Consider the following 21,553-nt stretch of genomic DNA (forward strand, 5'->3'; position numbering starts at 1 on the left):
ATGATTATAATAACGATTTAGTTGACAGCAAAGGAAAAAATCAAATATTCATATGTTAATAACCATCACTATCATCATATCATTACCTTTATATTTTTTGCCATTTTTTCCGTGATTGAACCATTAAAAAGGTTCTGACCACCGAATAAATGGCCCTAAGTCGTATATTCTTGCCACTAATCTACCACACTACTAAAATGGCATATGAGAGAGCGATAACAGTTGTAATAATGTATAACTACCAACATGATATCTACTGCCACTGTCCATGTATTATTATCACTTTAGCTAAGGCAAAACTATGAGATATTTTCAGCCTCATCAATGTTTTGCGAGGAAAAAATAGATGACGAGAGATAATCACATTACAATGCATGTATCAGATGTAATACAGGTTAACAGGAAAAAAAAACAGTTAGCCGCTGAAATGGGTGGAAATGTTCCCGAATGAAAGTGGATGAGTGATTATTACTGATGACTATCGAAACACAAATGTAAAATACATTTATTCTCTTAATAATTACTGTTCGAATGTATGTGTATTAAAGAAACATTTAATATAAGCCTGGGTAATTAGTGCTGAGAATTCCTCACTATAAGAACTTTACAATAAGGAATTTTGTATTATATTGTATTTAAAAGGTCAGTCAGGAAAAATCAATCAGATTAATCTATGTAAACATATGGAGACCACGTGAAGAATAACAAACATATGAACAAATACACTAAATAAACTAATATTGAATATGTTGTTTGTGATATCCTATTGAGAAGAAAATTGTATTTCTGACTTTTCATGACTTAATGCAAGCCACATCTTCAGAGAAGATAAATAACCGAAATACATTGGAGTCACAGAACGTCAGAAATACAATTTTCTACTCATTTGGATGTTACAAATAGTGTATCTATTATTAACTGTCTATTCAACACTCAATTTAGTTGAAACTATCAAGTCTAACTTTGACAATGTGGAATTTGTTATGATACTGCAATAATAAGGATTCTTTACTGTAACGAGATACATATTATTGAATATATCGCAATTATTATACATACATACAAAAACGAAACACAACTGGTTTTCATTTCGCGATAAATGATAGCTTAAAATGATACAGAATATCAATTCAAGACAATATCAATGACACCATGTGTCAGAGAGACTTCTATGTATATCTGAGTAATATATGTTCACTAGAGTGTGAGGGATAATTCCAGAAGTTTGATTGAGAAGTGAGGTTTTACACATGTCAGATGTGAGGCAGCCACCCACTAATATAATTAGAAGATAATTTTGAAATACTATGAAATGATTAAAGTTAGAGATATACACCATGTGAATTCCGTAGTCTAAAGATCAAACTTTCAACGAGAAACCGGAAAGTCCTGAATCCGACAATTGATGGAGTCGTGGATGCACATTGCTACTAAGGAGTTTCATACAAGGGTGAGTTAGTTATCTAGTGTCACCTAATTCTCAATGGCTATCGAACCAAGATTTGTTCGTGGTATAAACTTTGCGATATTGATTATCCATCATGATTGTATACTCTGCTCTATTTTTAACTATTCGATCAGCTCAAGTTGTATCCAGTTAATTAGTAAAACGTGACAGGTTACACTTTAGGCGAGATAAGAAGGCATAATATTCATTTGACAAAAGCAACAATATTTCAACTTAAAGTTAACAGTTGTATTATTTTTCTATAGTGTAACAAGGTTTATGTTATTTTGATAGTTTAAAAAATCACAGATAATATCTTGAATTTAACTAACTAAACGTTTCATTCCCAACATATATCAATCAGCAATATACGTAGTTTCATCTGATTTATTATATTGTCATACTTTTTTGCATAACTAACCAAGATACTATTGACAAATCGCGATTTAGTTAGTAGACAATGTTTTATTTTTAACTTGTGACTTGTTGAAAAGTGGTGATATGAATTTAACCACTTTTTAAAAAAGTTTTATGGGACATTTTGTCTATCGAATACCGCCGATAAGTCACTGTCACATTTTAGGTTCTTGGAGATAGCTGTCAAGAACTCCTGTATATACTTGTAATCTTGAGGGAAGTGATTTTGCTTGTAGGACAGAAACCTGTGTCATTAGACTTTAAATTCTGCTATCTTACTGATGTGCCATATGGGCATAAATTGGCATCCTGTAAGACTGTGGTATTTAAATTGTTTATTCATTCAGTTAATTATGTCAACTAACTCCTTGGGTTTAGATGATCCAGAAATTCTGCAAAGGCACTTGAGAAAAATTAAAAAGGAGATAGTTACTTTTAAACAACAGTGCGTGACAACGAGGGACAATTAAATCTTCTCATTTGAACAACGGGCTCAGCATACAGAAGAAAGTGGATAACTTAATTGAATCCGATAGCAGAACACAAAAGAACTATAAGTGGTCTATTCAATCTCTTGTTAGATGAGGTGATTGCATAAACATTGATGACGAATCCAAAATAAAGTTGGAACATATGCACAATATTTCAGAGTTTTCAATAGTTTTTATCTCTAATTTATTAAACAAAAATTCAAAAACCTCTATATCCCTATACTGAAAATTATCATGTGGCCACTAGTGACTGACTTAGACAGGAACTTTCTGGAGTCCTAGTGAGTAGCCGTGACCAGTGGAGCTAACCGTGTCGGGCGTGAGGCAGTTATCCACTGAAGATAATGGAAGTTGGTCGCTCAATTTCAAAGGTTGATCGAGGTTAGACATTAACACCGTCGGATGCCAGCTCAGTGGTCTAGAGAAGATTGAGCATTCCTGAGAGACTGAAGGCCATGGGCTCGAGTTCTACGTACTGGATCGTGGATGAGCACTGCAGTGGAGACTCGTATCAGGTTGAAACGGCTGCCCGGTGCTTGTAGGTTTCCAATGGTGGTCTAACTCAGGTTGGATTGTGACGTTCATGAAATTCACTAATCTGCACACACCTATACAGGAAAACTTAACGGTCCAAATGTATCAAAAACTGAATAACATAAATCATTACAAATATTAGGTCGATATTTAGTTTATTTTATCTAATCAGTCGATACTATCAGATATAATAATAATGATGATAGTAGAAAAGTGTGAGAGATTTATGAAGAGAAACACAACGCAAACATTACTATGATACATTAACCATGAATGAATAAAATAGGAATATAATTCAATAGTAACGCTTCCAAGTCTTTTGTGAATTTGAATAGTAGTCATAAATAACTTAATATATATGTAATATCCCAATGAGTACTCATTGGGATATTACATATATATTAAGTTATTTATAACAATCTACCCAATGCTCAATTTATTCAAAATTATCAAATAAAAAATTGGTGATTGAATAGTAGTCATTATTAGAATTGAGGACGCGTATTTCTCTCTATATAGGACTCACGAGGTGGAATAACCTACATCGAGTATGAATATCAACAGTGGTCGTTTTCCAAAAGTATTATACAAGAAGCCAGTTCCTGTCTAAAAGATAGACAATAAATCAGCATGAAAGATTCAAAGAACCATAACTTAAAAGCATAAATGGATGGTGGCTAGCAGTGGAATCAAGTTTGACGCGTATTTCGTCCTACTTGAGAATCGTCAGATGGATATACCTGCATCTCAGAGTTAATGTTCACTCTGAGACTCGAACCCAGTACCGTTCGTTTTCAATGCCATCGTGTTATCCACTTAGCCACTAGCTTGTGCAATCGGATGAAGTGGAAATTCATTTTGTATTGTTTATTTGAATCTAGCCAATGAAGGTACATCCAGCTGACCGGTTCCAAATAGGGCGAAACGCGCGCGCTTCTGATTCAACTGCTAGCCAACATCCATAATGCTTGTAACGTAAGGTAATATCAAGACAATCTGCACAGTATGCACATATGTGAATAAGAGACTGATCAGTTGCAGTCCTAAACATCAGTGAGAAGATTTAAACAAACAATACAAAATGAACCATAATCTGAGAACTCCGATTTGATGAGAGTGTAGTATCGTTGTTATGTAAAGCCCATATACCTTATTCTAACTGCTGGACAAGCCAATTCACCTATCCATCATGAGTCATGTTTTCACCTTGTTTATTATTCACTTATTGATTCTGACCATTTTTATATGAGCGTAAGTGTTATATGTACACTTATCTTATGTATCACATGTCTGTCATTTATTCTTGTCTGACTATCAGTATTGATTAACGCTTGATAAAAGTGAGTTGGCTTACCAGCCATCTCCAGTGCGTGTCATTTTTGTTTCGCTCGCTTATTTTTACTCATGTGCTTATAACTTTCTGGCCTGCGTCATTTGTCAATAAAACTGTGGCTGCCGCTTCTCTTTGCCTTCTGATTTTATACACCGTTAAGATTTGTATTATAACTGTTATTGAGGTCAACAATTAGCGAAGCACGGTACTACAAGAGACTGATCGAACCATAGTGATTCTCTCTTATCATACATAATGGCTAGGGTATGATGGAATCATAATTGCCATATTACTTAGCAATAAGTCTTTACTTAATTCGTCTTCCAAAACGGAGCCATTGCTGGGACAAAAAGTTAGTTGACTTCTTACTTCCTTATTAAATCATCAGCAAGTAGGATTTTTTTTACTTCAAACACAACAGGTAACAAATCGTTCGACGTTGACGTGTTCGAAAGAAAGATATTTCACTACTGCTAGGATTATTATAGGTCTGTTACGTATCTCCAAATTGAAACCAGAATACTGTTACTTTGTCGACTTAGGTTAACTGTTTTTAATAAGTAGAAACATGAACAACAGAGAGTACAACACACACACACACGTGATCTATCAGTCCATAAAGTATGTAAATAACAAAATTAAGACAATAACAAAAATTTGACAGAAAATAAATTGATTGGGAATAAATGGTAACTATATGATATGTATATGCACACAAGTTTAGTTATTTATTCAAGCATACTGAAATGTATACCAGAAATACAATTCAACTTTTACTCTAGAATAACTCCGCCTGTAGCTCTTCTAGAGTTAATGATATATAATTAAGGAGAAAGTGAGAAGAGATACATCTATGTTGTAAATGAGGGTAATATGAAACGAAGTAGCATACATGTAAAAGCGAACGCTATATATTATTCTGGAATGAAGTTTTAGTTAATCATTCATAAGAAAAATTACCATAAAAATACGAAATCAATTAGTGAAACACCATCAAACTTGACGGTATTTTATTCTTTTGGCTGTAAATTCTTTATCCTTACTTTTTTTTGAAAACTCTTACCAGTTAATGCAACAAACAATCCTTCAGATATACATTCATACACGATACCATTTAATATTGATCCAAACTAGTAAACTACAAACTACAAAAACCTTCATGAACTATTGCCAGTAATACACCTGTATATTGGGGAAGGGATTTTTCAACCTGACAGAAAAAACAACGACTGATAAGTTCTAACATGAAGCTATCGGATAGCTTCGGAAAAAAAAGATAAAGCAGAAATAGAAATCGAATGAAAGAAAAGTAATTCAAGCAGAAATATGCTTCTTCTTTGATTAAATATAAGTTTTTGCCTGAATCATTGATCATATAATACAGTACTTTTTTTCTAGAATGGAAGAAAATCGACAGTTAAAACTTATTAAGTTTAAAACAGAAAAATTAAAATTCCTGCGATTAAAAGGAAATCAAAAATGAATACTTCAGTATCACTACGAGGCGAATTCTAAGTGATCTCAGTCTTTACAACGATTGTAACCAGGCAGTCTGTACGCAATGATATAGAAATAGAACAGGAGAGGACTGTCCAATACTTCCTGACAATCATAAGTCCTATAGCTAGTGTAAAGATGTGGTGATAACAAACTACCACTACTAATTGTGTGTTTTTAACGACTAAGTTTTGTGAAAATTTCCAAACAAGATTATTATTCTGCTGTAGTTTTAAAATATTATCAATGCTAGAATGATAACGCCTACTACCAAACAGGTATTGAACCATCTAAAAAGTTTGAAGTAAGAGAGAGTTATAAACAAACGTTAGTTTTAAGCTTCATATCATCGGCAAGCTTTAGTTGGACAAACACTGAAAACTGGAGAAGCATTGAATAGGATATTTCAAATAACTAAGAAATTCATCATTGAAAGTTCACATTGATGATCTTAAAAATGATAGAACTAACGATCTCCGAAATTCCCAGTCAGGACTTAACAGTTTACACAAGTTAGTATCCAACAGCTTTCAATGGTTGTCAAACAAAGTTAATCGGTGGTGTAAAACTTTACATTCGATAGGTTTCGTAACGTTCAATAATAAAAGCTAATTTGTTTCTTCTCATTGAACGCTAAGTTCGATTACCTAGCCGTTGCTAATAATCCAAGGCTGAATCTAAACGGCAACTCGAGTAAAAGAGAAAAGGCTAGAATTGATAAAAGAACGTTTCACTACAAGGTTAGTTAATGTACGGAAAAATGAGGGTATCCATAGTTTTACAGAAGACCTTTAGCTTTTAGAATTATATCGAATATAGTAGTAGCGTAGGGAAATAGCTAGTCAAAAATGTGATACTTGACTCTTTACTTTCTAGATGTTTTTGACAAGCTTCTGTTTAACGCTGATTAAATAAAATGCTTCTCGTTGTTTCGCGGCCCCCATGGTATTTCTTGAGGAACACGATGGATCTCCCTAACAGTGTTACAGAAATTTACTCAATTTTTATATAAATAATATGTGAATATAACAATTACTAGCTACGAATTTGTTACGATTATTGATGAAATACTATACCAGTATTAACCCATGTAAATTGTGACAAAGTTCAATAATTTGTCAACCAAAAAGAGAAATTATTTGTTGATTTCATCACTCAACAACCATCTAGCTCGACGACAAGCAATCTTTGCTGGCGTGGAAGTTGATTGAAAAAGTTAAGAGTTACCAATACAAGACATAGTGTGGTGTGCGCTATAAGTAGTATGTAGAAGGAGTTGGAAGTGGAATGCTTACTAGCAGAAGATTGAAAACAAAAGAAGAGGAAGGAAACCGGATAGAAATCGGAATAGCAACAGGATTGGGAGAATGATGGGGTACGTAAAGGACAACTGAAGGAAGATATGCAAATGGTGCTCACTACAATAGCAACGTTCCATGAAGTCGCCAACTTTCGAACTTAGCCATGTTGATAGATTCATCCTATTTTATCGATATTCCCGTAATTAATGTATTGCTGATTGGAGACACTGAATGGCAACTCAAAATCAGATGCATTAGTGCAAAATCATTCACTGATCATTCTCCCTTGAATCATGGGTCTTAAACTTATCTCATACTTTCTCTTCCCCGAATTCACTTTTTCTTCTTGATTTATACTGTCTATAAATAAAACTTTATACAATTGTTACTTATACTATAACTACTTCTACTACTCTAGCATTTTATTACCTTATTCTGACTTAATAGAACAACTTAAACTGATAGACATATATAACAGGTTCTACGTTGTTTATGGTTGAATTAACATAAAATAACAACTACTGATCCATTGTTCAATCTGTTAAATGAATTAGATGACAAACAAAACAAATCCATTTCCAATGAGGTGGTTCTTTAGGTTAGCCAACAACATATTTTCAACGAAAAAAAGACGATTTGAACCTCTCTTTACAACAGTAACGTTTATTTTGTATTTTAAAAACAGATATCTAGGAAGAAATGTATAAGGGGTTTGGAAAAATAGAAGGGAACGGTGGTTATTACACTTAGGTTTCAAACTGTTTATACATCATTTTGAAGTTTCATTAGTAATGTGAAATGGCTTACAAAGAGATAATTGGTTTATTTCAACAACCAATAGGATAACAATATGAGTCAAAGTACAACTAATTGATCGCCTGAAATAATATGTTTACAGAGATAATGTAAAACATTAATGTGTTGTTGGAGGTAAACATATATTCTCTATAATGTGAAATATTTAAATAACACATAGTCTAATAAAAGAGGAGTTGGCAGTACTTTTAAGAACAGACGAACTGTAGCCAGCAGTAAAAATAAACATGTAAGTTTCTTCATATTTGCAGCTCGTCAGCGACCTAGTCAATAAAGTGTTGGTGCTTAGGGTAAAAGATACTAGGATCAAGTCTCACTGTGAACACCAAAAGTGGAGTCAAGGTACGCCTAAATGTGACGAGTAGCCAACAGGATAAAACCCGGATACCACAATTCATCGTGACAAAATGGCTATATCGAAGCAATCCGATCAGAATAAACATATACGAACAAATTCCGATCAAAATAAAGTCTTTCAATCATAGGTTATTGCTTGACCTTTTCCGAACGGGTTTGTAAACTGGGTCTAAATAAATGTTTCTGTTGGTGGCCGATTGATCTAAACGTTACACTTCCAGATATCCTCTAGGATTCTAAAAACTCCCACGGTCCAGAATTTCAAAGTCTTCTCAGTCGAATTTATGAAAGTAATTGTCTACACGTGTTAATATCAGTGATAAAATGCCGTGTTATTTTACTGATAGTTCGTATACGTAGGTTAAGATGGCGTACACCTTGTCTAGTGTAGTGTTCGTCGCAATTAGTGCAATTCACTTCGTAGATAATATTGGTTTTGTGTTCTTTTGGAATTGAATCTTATAGTTTGCAAATATCTAGAGTGCAGTGATTGAGATGGTTTATGAGACATCGATTGTAAAGAGCTATTAATTCTTCATGGTGATTTCTGAGATGTTTTCTATTATGAAAAACTTATTCTTTTCCCGATTTCTGAGATTGATTTTGTGATGATGAATTAACTTGCCAGACACTTTCGACGAAGTTTCTAAGGTAGGCATTTCTACTGAATAACTAAGAAGGAGACTTGTACACGAAATAAACGCTGATGATACTGTCCAAAACGATAACGAAAACCTCACGGCTGAAACCATCTACACCTGATAAGTTAATCATACCAAAAGTATTCAATATAATGGCATGTAAACCAAATATTCGTTATACATGATTTAAAAGTGAAGGAACCACAACTTTTAGACAAGAAAAACACTGACAACACAATTGATATACTAATTACGTAAACAGAGATGGATAGTGGTTGACAGTGGAATCCAGGATGCGCGTTTCGCTTTATTTGGGGCTCGTCAGAAGGATGTACCTGTATCCTTGTGACCTAAGGTGATACCGAGGCAATCCACACAGAATGCACATATACCAATAAGAGAATGATCAGTCTCAGTCCTAAACATCAATGGGAAGATCCAAACAACCAATACGAAAACGAATTGATTATGTAAACATTAAAAAAATACGGAGACAGAAATATACTGATTCATGTGCCCGAAAACAAAAGACTCATTATTTATTTATTCAGTTATAAATACGCGTTAGCCTATGTATAATAAGAATAAGAATAGTCAAGTGGATAGAATTGAAAAGTTAGGTTTTCATGGAGGGAAGGAAATTTATGTAAAAATATGATTATATGGCTTACTATTATCACTGTTATTATTATAAGCGTTAATGTTTAATCGAACACAGGTTTATATGGGCTAATAAAGATATTTAGAGAAACGTGAATACGAGATAATAATAATAATCATAGAGACTTCATACAAATATGAATAACATTTTCCCTTCAGTATCTCAGGCATTATTATATAAAAAGAAATCGATTGGATAGTTGCTGAAATAATAAATAATGTATTTATTTATGGAAAGGAAAGTCAATCGACAAACAGGATAAGGTTAAGTAAGATAAGTGCTTAATGTTTCTTACGGAAAGATTTATTATATTTAAACAAAGTCGAATAGTTGTAAATAGATAATATATTTGTAATATCCCACAATTATCAAATCAAAACTTGATAATGATACCTACAAAATCGAATATTGGCCAGTATTGAGATCCTAGACAAATGTTTCTTACAATTTGTGATACGTCAGCTGGATTTAACTGTATCCCAGGATTAATGAGACTATATTTGAAACATGAGAGTATAATGAATGGATGGTTTTGTGATCTCGTTTCGAACTTCATCAGAGTAATGCACAGCTCATAACATCACAACATGAAAGTCAAATTTGTTAGGAAGAGAAGAATAGGTGAAAACAACAAACCTTGGTTTTCTATTAAGGGGTCATAACTTATATTTTTTGTGTACCCAGAAAACATTTGGTTTATGAGATTTGTGTGTTCTTTTATATACATGGTTCCACTTGAATGATTAACTGTTTTTATTGATATGGTGAGCTAATCAGAAGTGACCTAAAGAAAAAGTGCATTTCGTTAGCTAAGAAATGGGTCAATTTCCTAAGGACAGAGTGGTATATAAGCGTTATATATATATATATATATATATATATATATATATATATGAATGTGTATTTGTGCATTTTATTCGGTAACCAAATATACTTTCTTGCTCACTTTTGTGTTTTCGCTCAAGTAGTCAATTAGGGGGTTGGCACGTAGCACACCGTGAAAATAGTGATTGGCACTTAAGGATAAGGATTCTACGTTTGCAAATAAATAACATGATGTAAAATCATTAAAATAATACATCAATATCAGTAGTTTAAATTAAGAAACTTAAAGTAGCAACAAAATTAAAGAGTTTTATATGATTAATGAACATAAAACAACTGTGTTTTACTAGGCTACAACATATCTAATCATGATCTATCTATCTGACCTCATCAGATTTGACTACTCTAACAAATTTTTATTGTCACTCAGTAAGTAAATAGCATGAAATTATTATTAACCTATAGAAATAGGAGATGCACAAATATTTTCAAAATGTAGTAAATATTTTCAGTTACATAAACTTCTTATGTAGGTCAACTCAAAATATCTAATTACATCGACCATTTTACTAAAGTATAAATTTCAAAACTTTGCCCACTTCCTATCAGAAAAACATCAATACCAACATAGCAAATATGAAATTTCCTATTCAAAACAATTAGTTAGGCTACATCGAAATTGTTAAAAGTAAACAATGTTTGGACATAACGGTCAGTCGGTGTTATTTTATATTAGATAACTAGTGTAGTAAGCTAGTTTTAACAAATCAGAAACGTAAATTCGTTTTCGTAATTAAGTTTCAAGATTGTGAAACAAAATATAACCAAAATAACATTTCGATAATGTAATGAGAAGACGAAGATTATCAGAACTATGTTCTGAAAATCTTCGTCTTCTCATTACATCATCGAAATTTATCAAAGGGACTAATTGCTTCAAAATAACATTATTACGAAATATGTAAAAAACAGATTTTGTGTATGTTTATCCATCCATTTTGCAAGGCTCAATAATTGTGTTGTATACACCATTTTTCTGGCAATTTTCCATTGGTTTAGTGTGTAATTACTGTATATAAAAGTGTACATTTCATTGATGGTTTCATCAAAAGAATCTGAAGTTATTCCCAAATCTGTCTACTAAGAGCAGTTAGTGTAGAGCATGTCAGCGAAACGGATGAAGAAAACTAACTTAGTGAAAGTTAAGGTTTAAAATAAAATCTCAAGTGAAAATTATGAGCTCATATGCAGTACTAATTCGCTAAATACACAGCAGGATGTCTAGAAATGCTGGATACTATACATTCGTTGAACATTTAAAAATGGAAAAGTAATCTCACACCAAATTTAAGCATTCATTTTACGGATACAACCCGTTTAAAGTGATTTCGAAATTAACCAACACACTGTTGTCCTTACAAATAATTATTGAAAAGAAATGGTAGATTATTTGTGGTATTTATGTAACATAAAACAATATATAACAACCTAAATTGCCACTGACTGGATCCCACTATCACAGTTATATTAGAGGGAAAGAATATCATACTATTACGAAAGACTTATCTAGTTGAACAGTTGTATTATCATTTTGATATAAGTATAATAGAGGGTTTTTTTATATCAATAATTCAATCTACTAAGTGGTTAACAGTTAATCTCACAAAGTATCATTATGTATCATCTACATATCAGGAACTTATTTATTAGTTTTAACAACCTCAAACATGGGTTATCATTATCGTAAATTTTAAACTTGTTCTTATATGATAAATATGAAGTATATCAGTTGTCTCAAGATTACAGATAAGCACCTTGTTATTGACAAGTGCCAACTGATGGAATTTGAAATAGTGGCCAGTATCATGCGAACACTAAAAATTAATGTACACGATGTCAAGTCACTTTGACTTGATCGGCAGAATTGGAGTGTTACTAAGGTTTAGACAAACAGAATATCAGTTAATAACATTTTATTTGTTTTGTATAGGACGAAAAGAGCGTTTTAGATTCCGATGTTGGGCATTATTATACTCTAGTAAAAAATTGTAAGCACATCACAATACTAAAATAATTCACTCAAGATGTACATTTGTCAATGAAGGTTGCCCAATTACAGTACTTAACACCAACAATAGAAAAGTGCTAAACCAATGCTAAAAGTTTCTCGTAACTAATACAAAAAAGTGGTCAATCTTTAACAAATAATTGGTGCATATCATGATCGGATGAAAAAAACTAATCCAGTGAACAAAAACTATGAGGGATCAACATTCAGAAGTATGTACAGGACTTTAAAAATAATCAAAGAAAAATATCAAAACATAAGAATGATGAACTTCGAAACTTGATTATTCCATGTCAAAACCGTTTATTATCTAACTCAAACTCAATTACAGATGCTTAATAATAGAGAAATGTGCAATTTTTGAGCAAACAATAGGGCACATAAACAAACAACACGCATACAAACAAATGATCACACACAAGTACATCAGTTTTACATGAAAAGATTGCAAAATACCCGTACATAAAACGAACACGAATTAATATAAGTAAATGATTATGCACAAATCACTTACTATGTGTTTAAAATAAACGCAAACAAATCATCATTATTCAACATGAGGACGTTTTTAGTTACTTCATGAAATATATGCATGTGCGAACAGTCGGGAAGAAAACAAAGGGATAAATAGTGGAGAGATCAAAGTGCACTATTTTCTGCAATATGACAAACAAAAATGGTGTATCAACAGAAAGTGATGATGAAATAACAAGAGATGAGTACGTTAAACAAAACCAACAAAACAAGGTGTCAGTTGCTGTCCTCATACACACTAGCCATAGGTAGCTTACATGTTTGTGATCGACCAAGTGTCCAATTTCGGTTACCCAAATGAATAAATTCCATTGAATAACCGATTGGATGTTTATAACGTGCAGGTGAACTTGATCTATGCCTAGAAGCAGCTGAAAGAAAAACCAATTTCATGTTTTTTTCTCAATCAAAAGTTTAATTCGAAGAAACAAAGGGGAAATGAGAGACCGTGTAAGTAAACTTAGAATGAAACTATGAAGAAGACAGTATTTATGTTAGACGACAAGCAAACAAACAAAAATTTTCATAAAAAGTAGCATTAGTTTGTAATCTCCCGTAATTTATATGTGAGACTGCAATCGATCAGTCTCAGGATGCATGTGTGTAAACAGAGACTGATTAAATTCTGTCATGAATATAATAATAACGAGAAGTTACAGACTTTTAAGAATATCTTCATACCAATAGAACAAGTTATTGACTAGCTGGACTCAAAAGCTTAATGCATAGTTCGTAGGGAATTCTGAGTGAAACTTACTTGGATCGATTCATGGTAGTAACAGTATCAACAATGTGATGTAGGGATATCCAGCTAATGAGTCTCAGACAAAACGAAACGTACGTCCTGCACTCCACTGCTAGCCACGTTCTAAATTTCCTTAAAAATCTACTTTTTACGAAGTACTGGTTTTACTTATTTTTAGATAAAGCGCACAGAAGGATTAATCATAAGTACAAAAAATCCACATTAAAAATTGAAACGAAACGTCAAAAAATAAATGCGATGAAGGCTAAAAGCGGGAACGACAACCATGGAGAGTTAGCAAAAGATTAATTTTACAGGTTCAGTTGAAATCTAAACATACGCACATCAGAAACTTAGTATTTAACGAATTAATGAACTGGCTGAATCTAAATCGAGACACTCGGAACTTGCTGATATATACTCTGCTAATGTAAGACCAACTCATACAACAATACTCAAACTATTCAACAGTAGATAGTTCTGCTCACATCTGTCAAAACGAAGTTAACGGTCTCATAAATTTCTAGATTCTGCCAGTAACAAGTACTTCCTCGAGTGATATTTCGAAACGGAGCAAAAAGAATTTGATTTTCGTAGATTTTCAGTACTAATGGGCAGTATGACGAAACTTCATTTTGTCTGATATTTATTAGCAATCATTTACAACCACTATCACATCCAAAACCAAAGATGAACTTCTTTCTTAGCAACATAACTTTCTGCGAATCGTTAATTTAGGTTTTCGATATAGACGTTATTCACAATGTGGTAGACAGTCAGCATCCTAGTTCGGTGTATCTACCTTATTGTTTAAGTGGCTTTTTCGATTGCCCATATAGTTAAAATTAACTGAAAATTTAAATTGTCGGTAGATGAAACAGTAAAATGATAGCATAGGAACAATTTAACCAGAATTGAGAAAAATACTTTTAAGTGGTTGCAACACTTTCAAAAACGAATGAGGATCTTTCACTACAAAATATACGGTAGAAATAGCACGGTGTAGTCCTCAGAATGCTTAAGATTGTTAGGAACTATTTTCTATTTATCATCAGAAGGTAAAAATAACAATATTAGGCTTGTCAAGTGATGACTTTTTTTCATTCAGAGATTTTACAAAACACAAGAATCAATCGGTTTTTATCACAATTTAACTTTGCCTGAAGTAAACTCGCAGAAGTCACTTTGATAGCAGTTCACTGAATAGTAGGGGAACTGGTGAATAGGAATACCGAAATAAACAATATATTTTACCCATCGTTTTCTTTTTTACGTCTATGCTTCCATCTCAGTAAACATCCAGAGGATTCCTTAGTAAACTTTTTGTACACTGATAAATTCTACTATAAGACTATTAATGACTGGAGGGAACTCAGAAAAATATCTGTAATGTGAATATATTTACACTCAGATTATTGAGGCTATACAGTGATATTTTTACAATATAAAGGTAGGAAAAGTGATAATAAACCAATAAATAACTAGCTTTAAAATCGCCCTAACATTTTAACAATCGCTCAAATTAATCTCTATACAATAATTTGACTGATGAAACATCAGTGAAAAAGACCTGTGAAACACCTATTTTCCTAGCTTTTAAAGTATTACAATAAACTTTAATATTTTTTAATAGACTTATTATACATAAATAAACAATCATGCATATTAGCTGTCTACTGTAGTCATGAACTTTTATAAAATATTTGAAAGCTATCGTAAAGCTAATTATTACCCCGTAGAAGAAAGGAGAGAGGATTATAGTGAAATTTATGTAGCATATATATATAATGAGATCAGAAGCAATTTTTTATAATAGCAAAACCTGTAAAAAATATCGGTAGATAGATGATAAATGACAGCTAATTTTCACTTCTAAAAATCCTTTCCTACACACAAACATTTCTAAAATTTGTTCACAAGGTAAAATGTAGGTAAGATGAAACTTTACTGCAATAGTGCAGCGTTTCGTGTTGAGAAAAAACACCTTACGATAATTAAAGAAAATATACTAAGGAAGCGACATATGATATAAGGCAAAAAAAATCAAAACCTGCTTCATCTCAGTTTCGTGCTTTTAACATACGTCAGAAGGCTGTACTTGTAACCTTGAGGGAACTGATATAACCTAGTAGATTCGATCCCATGTCACCCAACATCGCAATCAAAGACGTAACCACTAAGCTCTTCAGTTAGCAACTGACCTGCTGTAAGACTGAGATATATTTACAAATGACTGATCATTGTCAACTACCTCCAAACATTAACTTGCATTTCAAAATGGTGCACATTATGTTAAATCACTTATACTAGTTATAACATTGCAACTTGATCGATAGAAACCGATCACTATTTGACTTAAATAATACTGATCACTATTCAATCATCAAATAATTGTAAATTATGCGTTACAGATCGATAAGAAAATGGAAATATCAATGCTAAAAATAATAATCGTCTGTCTTAAATTAACACACAGCTTCAATTCTACCTTTATGCTTAATTTTAATATAATGAAACATATAATATAAAATAAAGGTATTATCAAGGAATCTTCATAGGATGTTCATATATCAATAGAAACTGAATAAACCCGGTTTTCAAGGATTAATACGACTTATTATATGATTATTTTTATTATTGGTAACAACATACAGATATATGTGCTAACTAATCCCAAGATCTTTTCATGATTATAAAGAAAAAGAAAGGTGAACACAGACATCTAACAGTAAAACAATTTTGAAGCATTTTAGTGAATGAAGTAAAACGTTTTGGTGAGCTTAACTGTTTTCGGGTTTTACTGGAGTTGATGATGTAACAGGTGAATTTTACCATTAATTTACAGTCATTGGCTTCAACTTCTCTGATCTACAAGCTATGATTTGAATTTCGTTTTATTTAGCTTAATTAGCAAAATAGCAGAATAGCATTACTCAGCACATAATAATTATGGTTTTAAAAAACGTTAAGGATTTACTCCAATTTTTTGACAAGATCAAAAAGGTGAATATTATAGGACAAACGATAACGTCTTTACATGTAATATTATTATCCACAAATATCCCACCCTGGGAGACTAAGGAATAACTTATGCGAAGAAACAAAATGAAAACCACGATTCCAAATAATGTGATGCAAAAAATATTACCGAAATGCATCGTGGATGCAAACTTTAAATTTTACGTACAGGTACATAGATAGAAATACAGTGGGTTCACCGTTAGGTCCCAGGTTAACAGACATTTTCCAAGCTAAACTAGAAAATGGTCCACTTAAATACTTTATTCATTAGTTCACATTTGATTGTCCGTATATGGATGGAATGTTCACCCTCCGTAAAGATAGTACAAATAGAAATTCTTAGACAGTTTAACGAAGTATACCTAGTCATTAAGTTTACATAAATTCAAGATGTCCTGTCAACTACTTTAAACATTAAACCAAGTATGTGAAGGTGTAATTATGTTAGCCATAAGATTACTGTTTTAATACGTTCAAATTTCCATAATAGTAATGACAAAACATGAATATTTATTCAAAATTAATTCGACTAACTATGTAAGAATTTAGGATATGAGAATGGTTATATCCCGTGGAGATTTATGAATGGTAACTTAGAGAACTATCTATGGACCAATATGTATATTTCGTAATGTATAACTGTTAAGTATCTAGACTATTCATATTCGTGTCCCTCTTATTATAAGCTTTATTTTGATTTATAGACTATCATTATACGATTTACCATTCTTGAGTTATCCCCAGTTTATTGATTACTGGTCCCCCTATTCACAGCCACATTTGGCTAAATCTTGTACAAATGTTATTTTCTGTTTTATGGTGCGATGTGGTCAGGTTGGTTGGTATATAAACCTAGTATGTTTGAAATACATGATTCATATTGCAGAGGCTGTTATTGGTGTTCTGGACTTAGCTGGCTGCGCTGGGCAGAAAGCAGGACTGATAAGAACTCTAGACTGCTCGTACGGGTTTTACGCGTCATTGGTCTGATCGATAGTTCACTGTTTCTTTGATTGGTGCGTCATAAGATATAACAAGAATGATATGAGGGCTTAAAGTTGTAAGCTCACTTTACTACTGAGTGTCAAAATGCGCAAAAACACCTTCACGTCAAGAGTATAATCATCTATCAATTAACTATTAAACACTGAATTTTAGTATACAAACTTCACTTAGCTAGTATTAGTACAAACAACAAACAGTATACGCATACTCTTCCGAAAAAAGGAACATAATTTACTTTTCACTACCATGACAATTGTTGAAAATCAATTCACATTTATGGGTTGATCAACCAATATCAAAATATGAAAAACATGAAACATCAATTGATCAATAAATCGATAAGTTTATAAAATAAAACAAAACAATCAACGAGATGAGAAAAGATTTCATTTTATGAAAAAGAAAAGACAGAGTATACAAGAAAATAAATGACATGGAACTGAATCAAGATAGAAGTGTGAAGAGAAAGAGGGAAAAAATGAGAAGAAGCAAAAGGAGGTGCGTTGTTTATTTGTTGTTAAATGATTTAATCAGGAAAATTGTGAAATCATTTTAAAACAAAACAAAATTAATCAAAGTGAATTTATGTGGAATGAAATAATGAACAGAGTGGAGAATAGAATGAACATAACAGTTTTATCCTAATACAATAATTTACATGTTCAAACAGTCTCTACTTTGATACTCAGTGTTCGATGATGTAGGAATAGGTTGTAAGAAGAAAGTTAGGGGCGGTTGTAGTAATAGATGAACACTACTGGATGAAAGTTTATTTGATTATTGTTAAGCTTGGTTGGAGACGTCTCATTCTATGTGAAACTAGTCAGCTCAATGCACCTACATCCAAGCGTTCGTGATGACAGAGACACTCCAACCCAGTACTTCTCACTTCAAACACCTAATGAGTTATCCACAAAGTTATTTATATCACTATTAGAATTATCCCGTTGTTGTTAATCTTAACTGAATTTTGACCAGCCTATTCTGTATGGAACGGCCTCGATATTTTGTCACAAGTTGTTATAGTAAACACAATTATCAATTAACTAATTACAGAAATATTCGCTTGTCCAGTAATATGACAAATTATGTTGAGAAAAGAACAGAAAAATGGAAATAAGCAGACAGAACAAAAAGTAACAATAGGAAACGGGTACAGATTGGAAATCAATATGAACAAGGTTAATTCTATGGTAAAAATATCAATGTATATTAAAACTATGACTGACGATGCTCAACATACTAGGCTGATATATTATATAATATCACACGGTGAATTGAAGTAGGCAACTTATTTACTTAATATAAACACAAATAGTAGTTAGATCTTATTCCTAGTTAACTTAGATAAATATAAAACAATATTGAAGAGTGGTAATTGAAAGAATGAGCAATAGGGACTAGATGATGAAATATATTTGTGAACAATTCATAAAAATTAGTTCGATTTCGTCACAAACAGATGTCAACTAGTGAACTGTTTAAAACTGGCAGATACTTGATCTTAATAACTTATTTCATAGATATAAAGTTTGGTAAAATGTAGTCGTTAAACATCCTTAACTAGAAAAGGCCACGTTTCAAAGGCAAAACGTAATCGATTTCATTGGTGCATTTTTAAACTGGACCATGTACGATCAGGTTAGTGTTATGACAACGCCAATGATAGACCAGAATGACAATAAGCTCGAAACAGATATTTCGTTTAATTGTACGACTCTAAAGCAGAGTGTAAATTTATTGTGTGAAAGTATTTGGTCAGTTAATTATATTTGATAAAGACAAATGACTTAACCCCTGATACACTACTACTCCTAGATATGCATATTTGCGGAAGCCAACCCATTTTCACTAGCAGCTAAACCTGACCTAAGGCCTCATAGTGGCGCTGTTGGATAGTGAGAGTAACCCTGCTAGCCAGCTTAGGCGGGTGCAGAAATCGGAGCGATCTCTAACTCTGTTGTATCAGAGCAGTTCTGGGTTCTATACTAGAGGCTCACTTCATCGCTGGAGCTACCAGATGTGTTTGCTTATGTATGAGAACCGCAGAAGTTCTCGAACCTATGTAGTTCAAGCATATATAGGGTACGCATGCGGTGTCGTACGAAGGAAATGTTGCGCTGCCAGAAAAGTCTCCTCTATGTCTAATAAAATCAGCGGCCTATCTATCAGGTCGAAGAAACAATAAACAGCTGTAGTAGCAAATATTAGGGTGAGGCGACCAACACCCGCCCCTAGGAGAGTGCTTATGCTTATGTGTGTGTCAGGAAATAATGAGGCGGTAGCCATGGTGTGAATGATATGCATATAATGGGTAAGAGTAAGTCTGGTGTAGCAAATACGTTTTCTTAGGGAGCAGTGAACATCTACCCTCTCAGGTGGGTGAACATGCCTATGTGTATGCTATGGGACGCATGAGATAAAACCTGTGTTATAGGTGTGTATGTAACGTATATTCACTCATAGCGTATGTATACCTGCATGTATGCCAGGTAATACTCAGATGAAAGTTCGTGTGTTAACTAGTATGCAAGTGGACCATAGAAATCCCCAGCAAGCAGACTTGCAAACTTCTTTACTTGTTAAGCAAAGATGGATAGTGGCTAGCAGTGGAATCCCGGACGCGCGCTTCGTCCTGTTTGGGAACCCTCAGATGAATGTACCTGCATCTCAGAGTTGATGTTTACTCTGGGACTCGAACCCAGTACCTTTCGCTTCAAACGCCATCGCGTTATCCCCTCGGCCACTGAGTCTTGATAGCCATTCGCTTGTGCGATGGGGTGAAGTTTAAATTCATTTAATATTGTTTGTTTGAATCTTCCCATTGATGTTTTAGGACTGCAACTGGTCAGTCTCTAATTGGCATATGTGCATACTGTGCGTATTGCCTCGATATAGCCTAAATTCACAAGCATGGTAAGCAAAGATGCCAAAGATGGTACACGACTGTCAGGTATTTATAGTTTTCAGTAAAAACGAAATCATCATTGTAGCTATCCAGTCCACACACAGGGGGTTATTAGTATTTGTCCAATAGGAAAGCTACACGTAGTATTTCTGGAATAATCTTTTAAAAGCTGATTGGATGGAATATGTTCGGCTACTTCTGAGCTTCTTACAGCATCCTTAAGTTCACCCGTGGACCATCCTCACACATACAACCACGTAACACTGAAATTCTCATACTTTGCATAGATACAAATAGGTGTAGTGCAAAGAAGTTGCAAACATAACGGATCACCAGTTCAACAACTTTATGAAATTTTTTCACATGCCTTAGTTTGGTCACCTCTAACTACCTTTACCCAAATCTGTTTATGTCGCAACATTGTACATCGGAGTAGTAACCATCCTACAATCAATTTTGATCATGGTCAATTTTGGTAAAGCCTCTTTCATAACTTACTTAACAGACATCGTCAGCTGGATAATAAGAATTTGCATATTCTTTGTACTGTCATGACCATTAGGGCACATGACACTCTAGCCAAAATGTTGATTGCTTAAGTATCACTCGATGACTTATACTCCTCCCCATATACGCATGCACACAAATCCTATTATCAGCTTTTGTTTTGCTGTGCTCATACTAAATTTGACTATAAATTGCCTATGTTATTGCTTGTTGCTTGCTCGCTCGCTGATATTCGCTCACGTGCTGGTAGCTTTCTGGCCTGAGTTATTTGACAATAAAACTGAATTTAGGGGTTTTGTAGAAAATCAGTATTTCTTCATATTTGAGAGCGTGAGTCAATTGAAGCTAGACCACCAAGGAAAACCTGGAAGCACTGGACGGTCGTTTCGTCCTACTGTGGGACTCCTCATCAGTGCGCATCCACGACCTCGTCTCGCGAGATTCG

At 33.3% G+C, this 21,553-nt stretch overlaps 1 protein-coding gene across 1 annotated transcript in view; it reads right to left on the minus strand.

Moving 5' to 3' along the window:
• Positions 1 to 13,138: 13,138 nt before the first annotated feature.
• Smp_138170 (ablim, putative) overlaps positions 13,139 to 21,553 on the minus strand; it is a gene marked incomplete at both ends in the record, with an annotated part of 50,918 nt that continues 42,503 nt past the window's right edge. Inside the window, one exon of the mRNA XM_018791256.1 lies at positions 13,139 to 13,293. Within this exon, the coding sequence (XP_018645536.1) occupies positions 13,139 to 13,293 (155 nt within the window). The remainder of the gene's footprint in view (positions 13,294 to 21,553) is intronic.

The sequence above is a fragment of the Schistosoma mansoni genome (assembly GCF_000237925.1).
Source record: "Schistosoma mansoni, WGS project CABG00000000 data, chromosome 3 unplaced supercontig 0124, strain Puerto Rico, whole genome shotgun sequence".
In the NCBI taxonomy this organism is placed as follows: domain Eukaryota; kingdom Metazoa; phylum Platyhelminthes; class Trematoda; order Strigeidida; family Schistosomatidae; genus Schistosoma; species Schistosoma mansoni.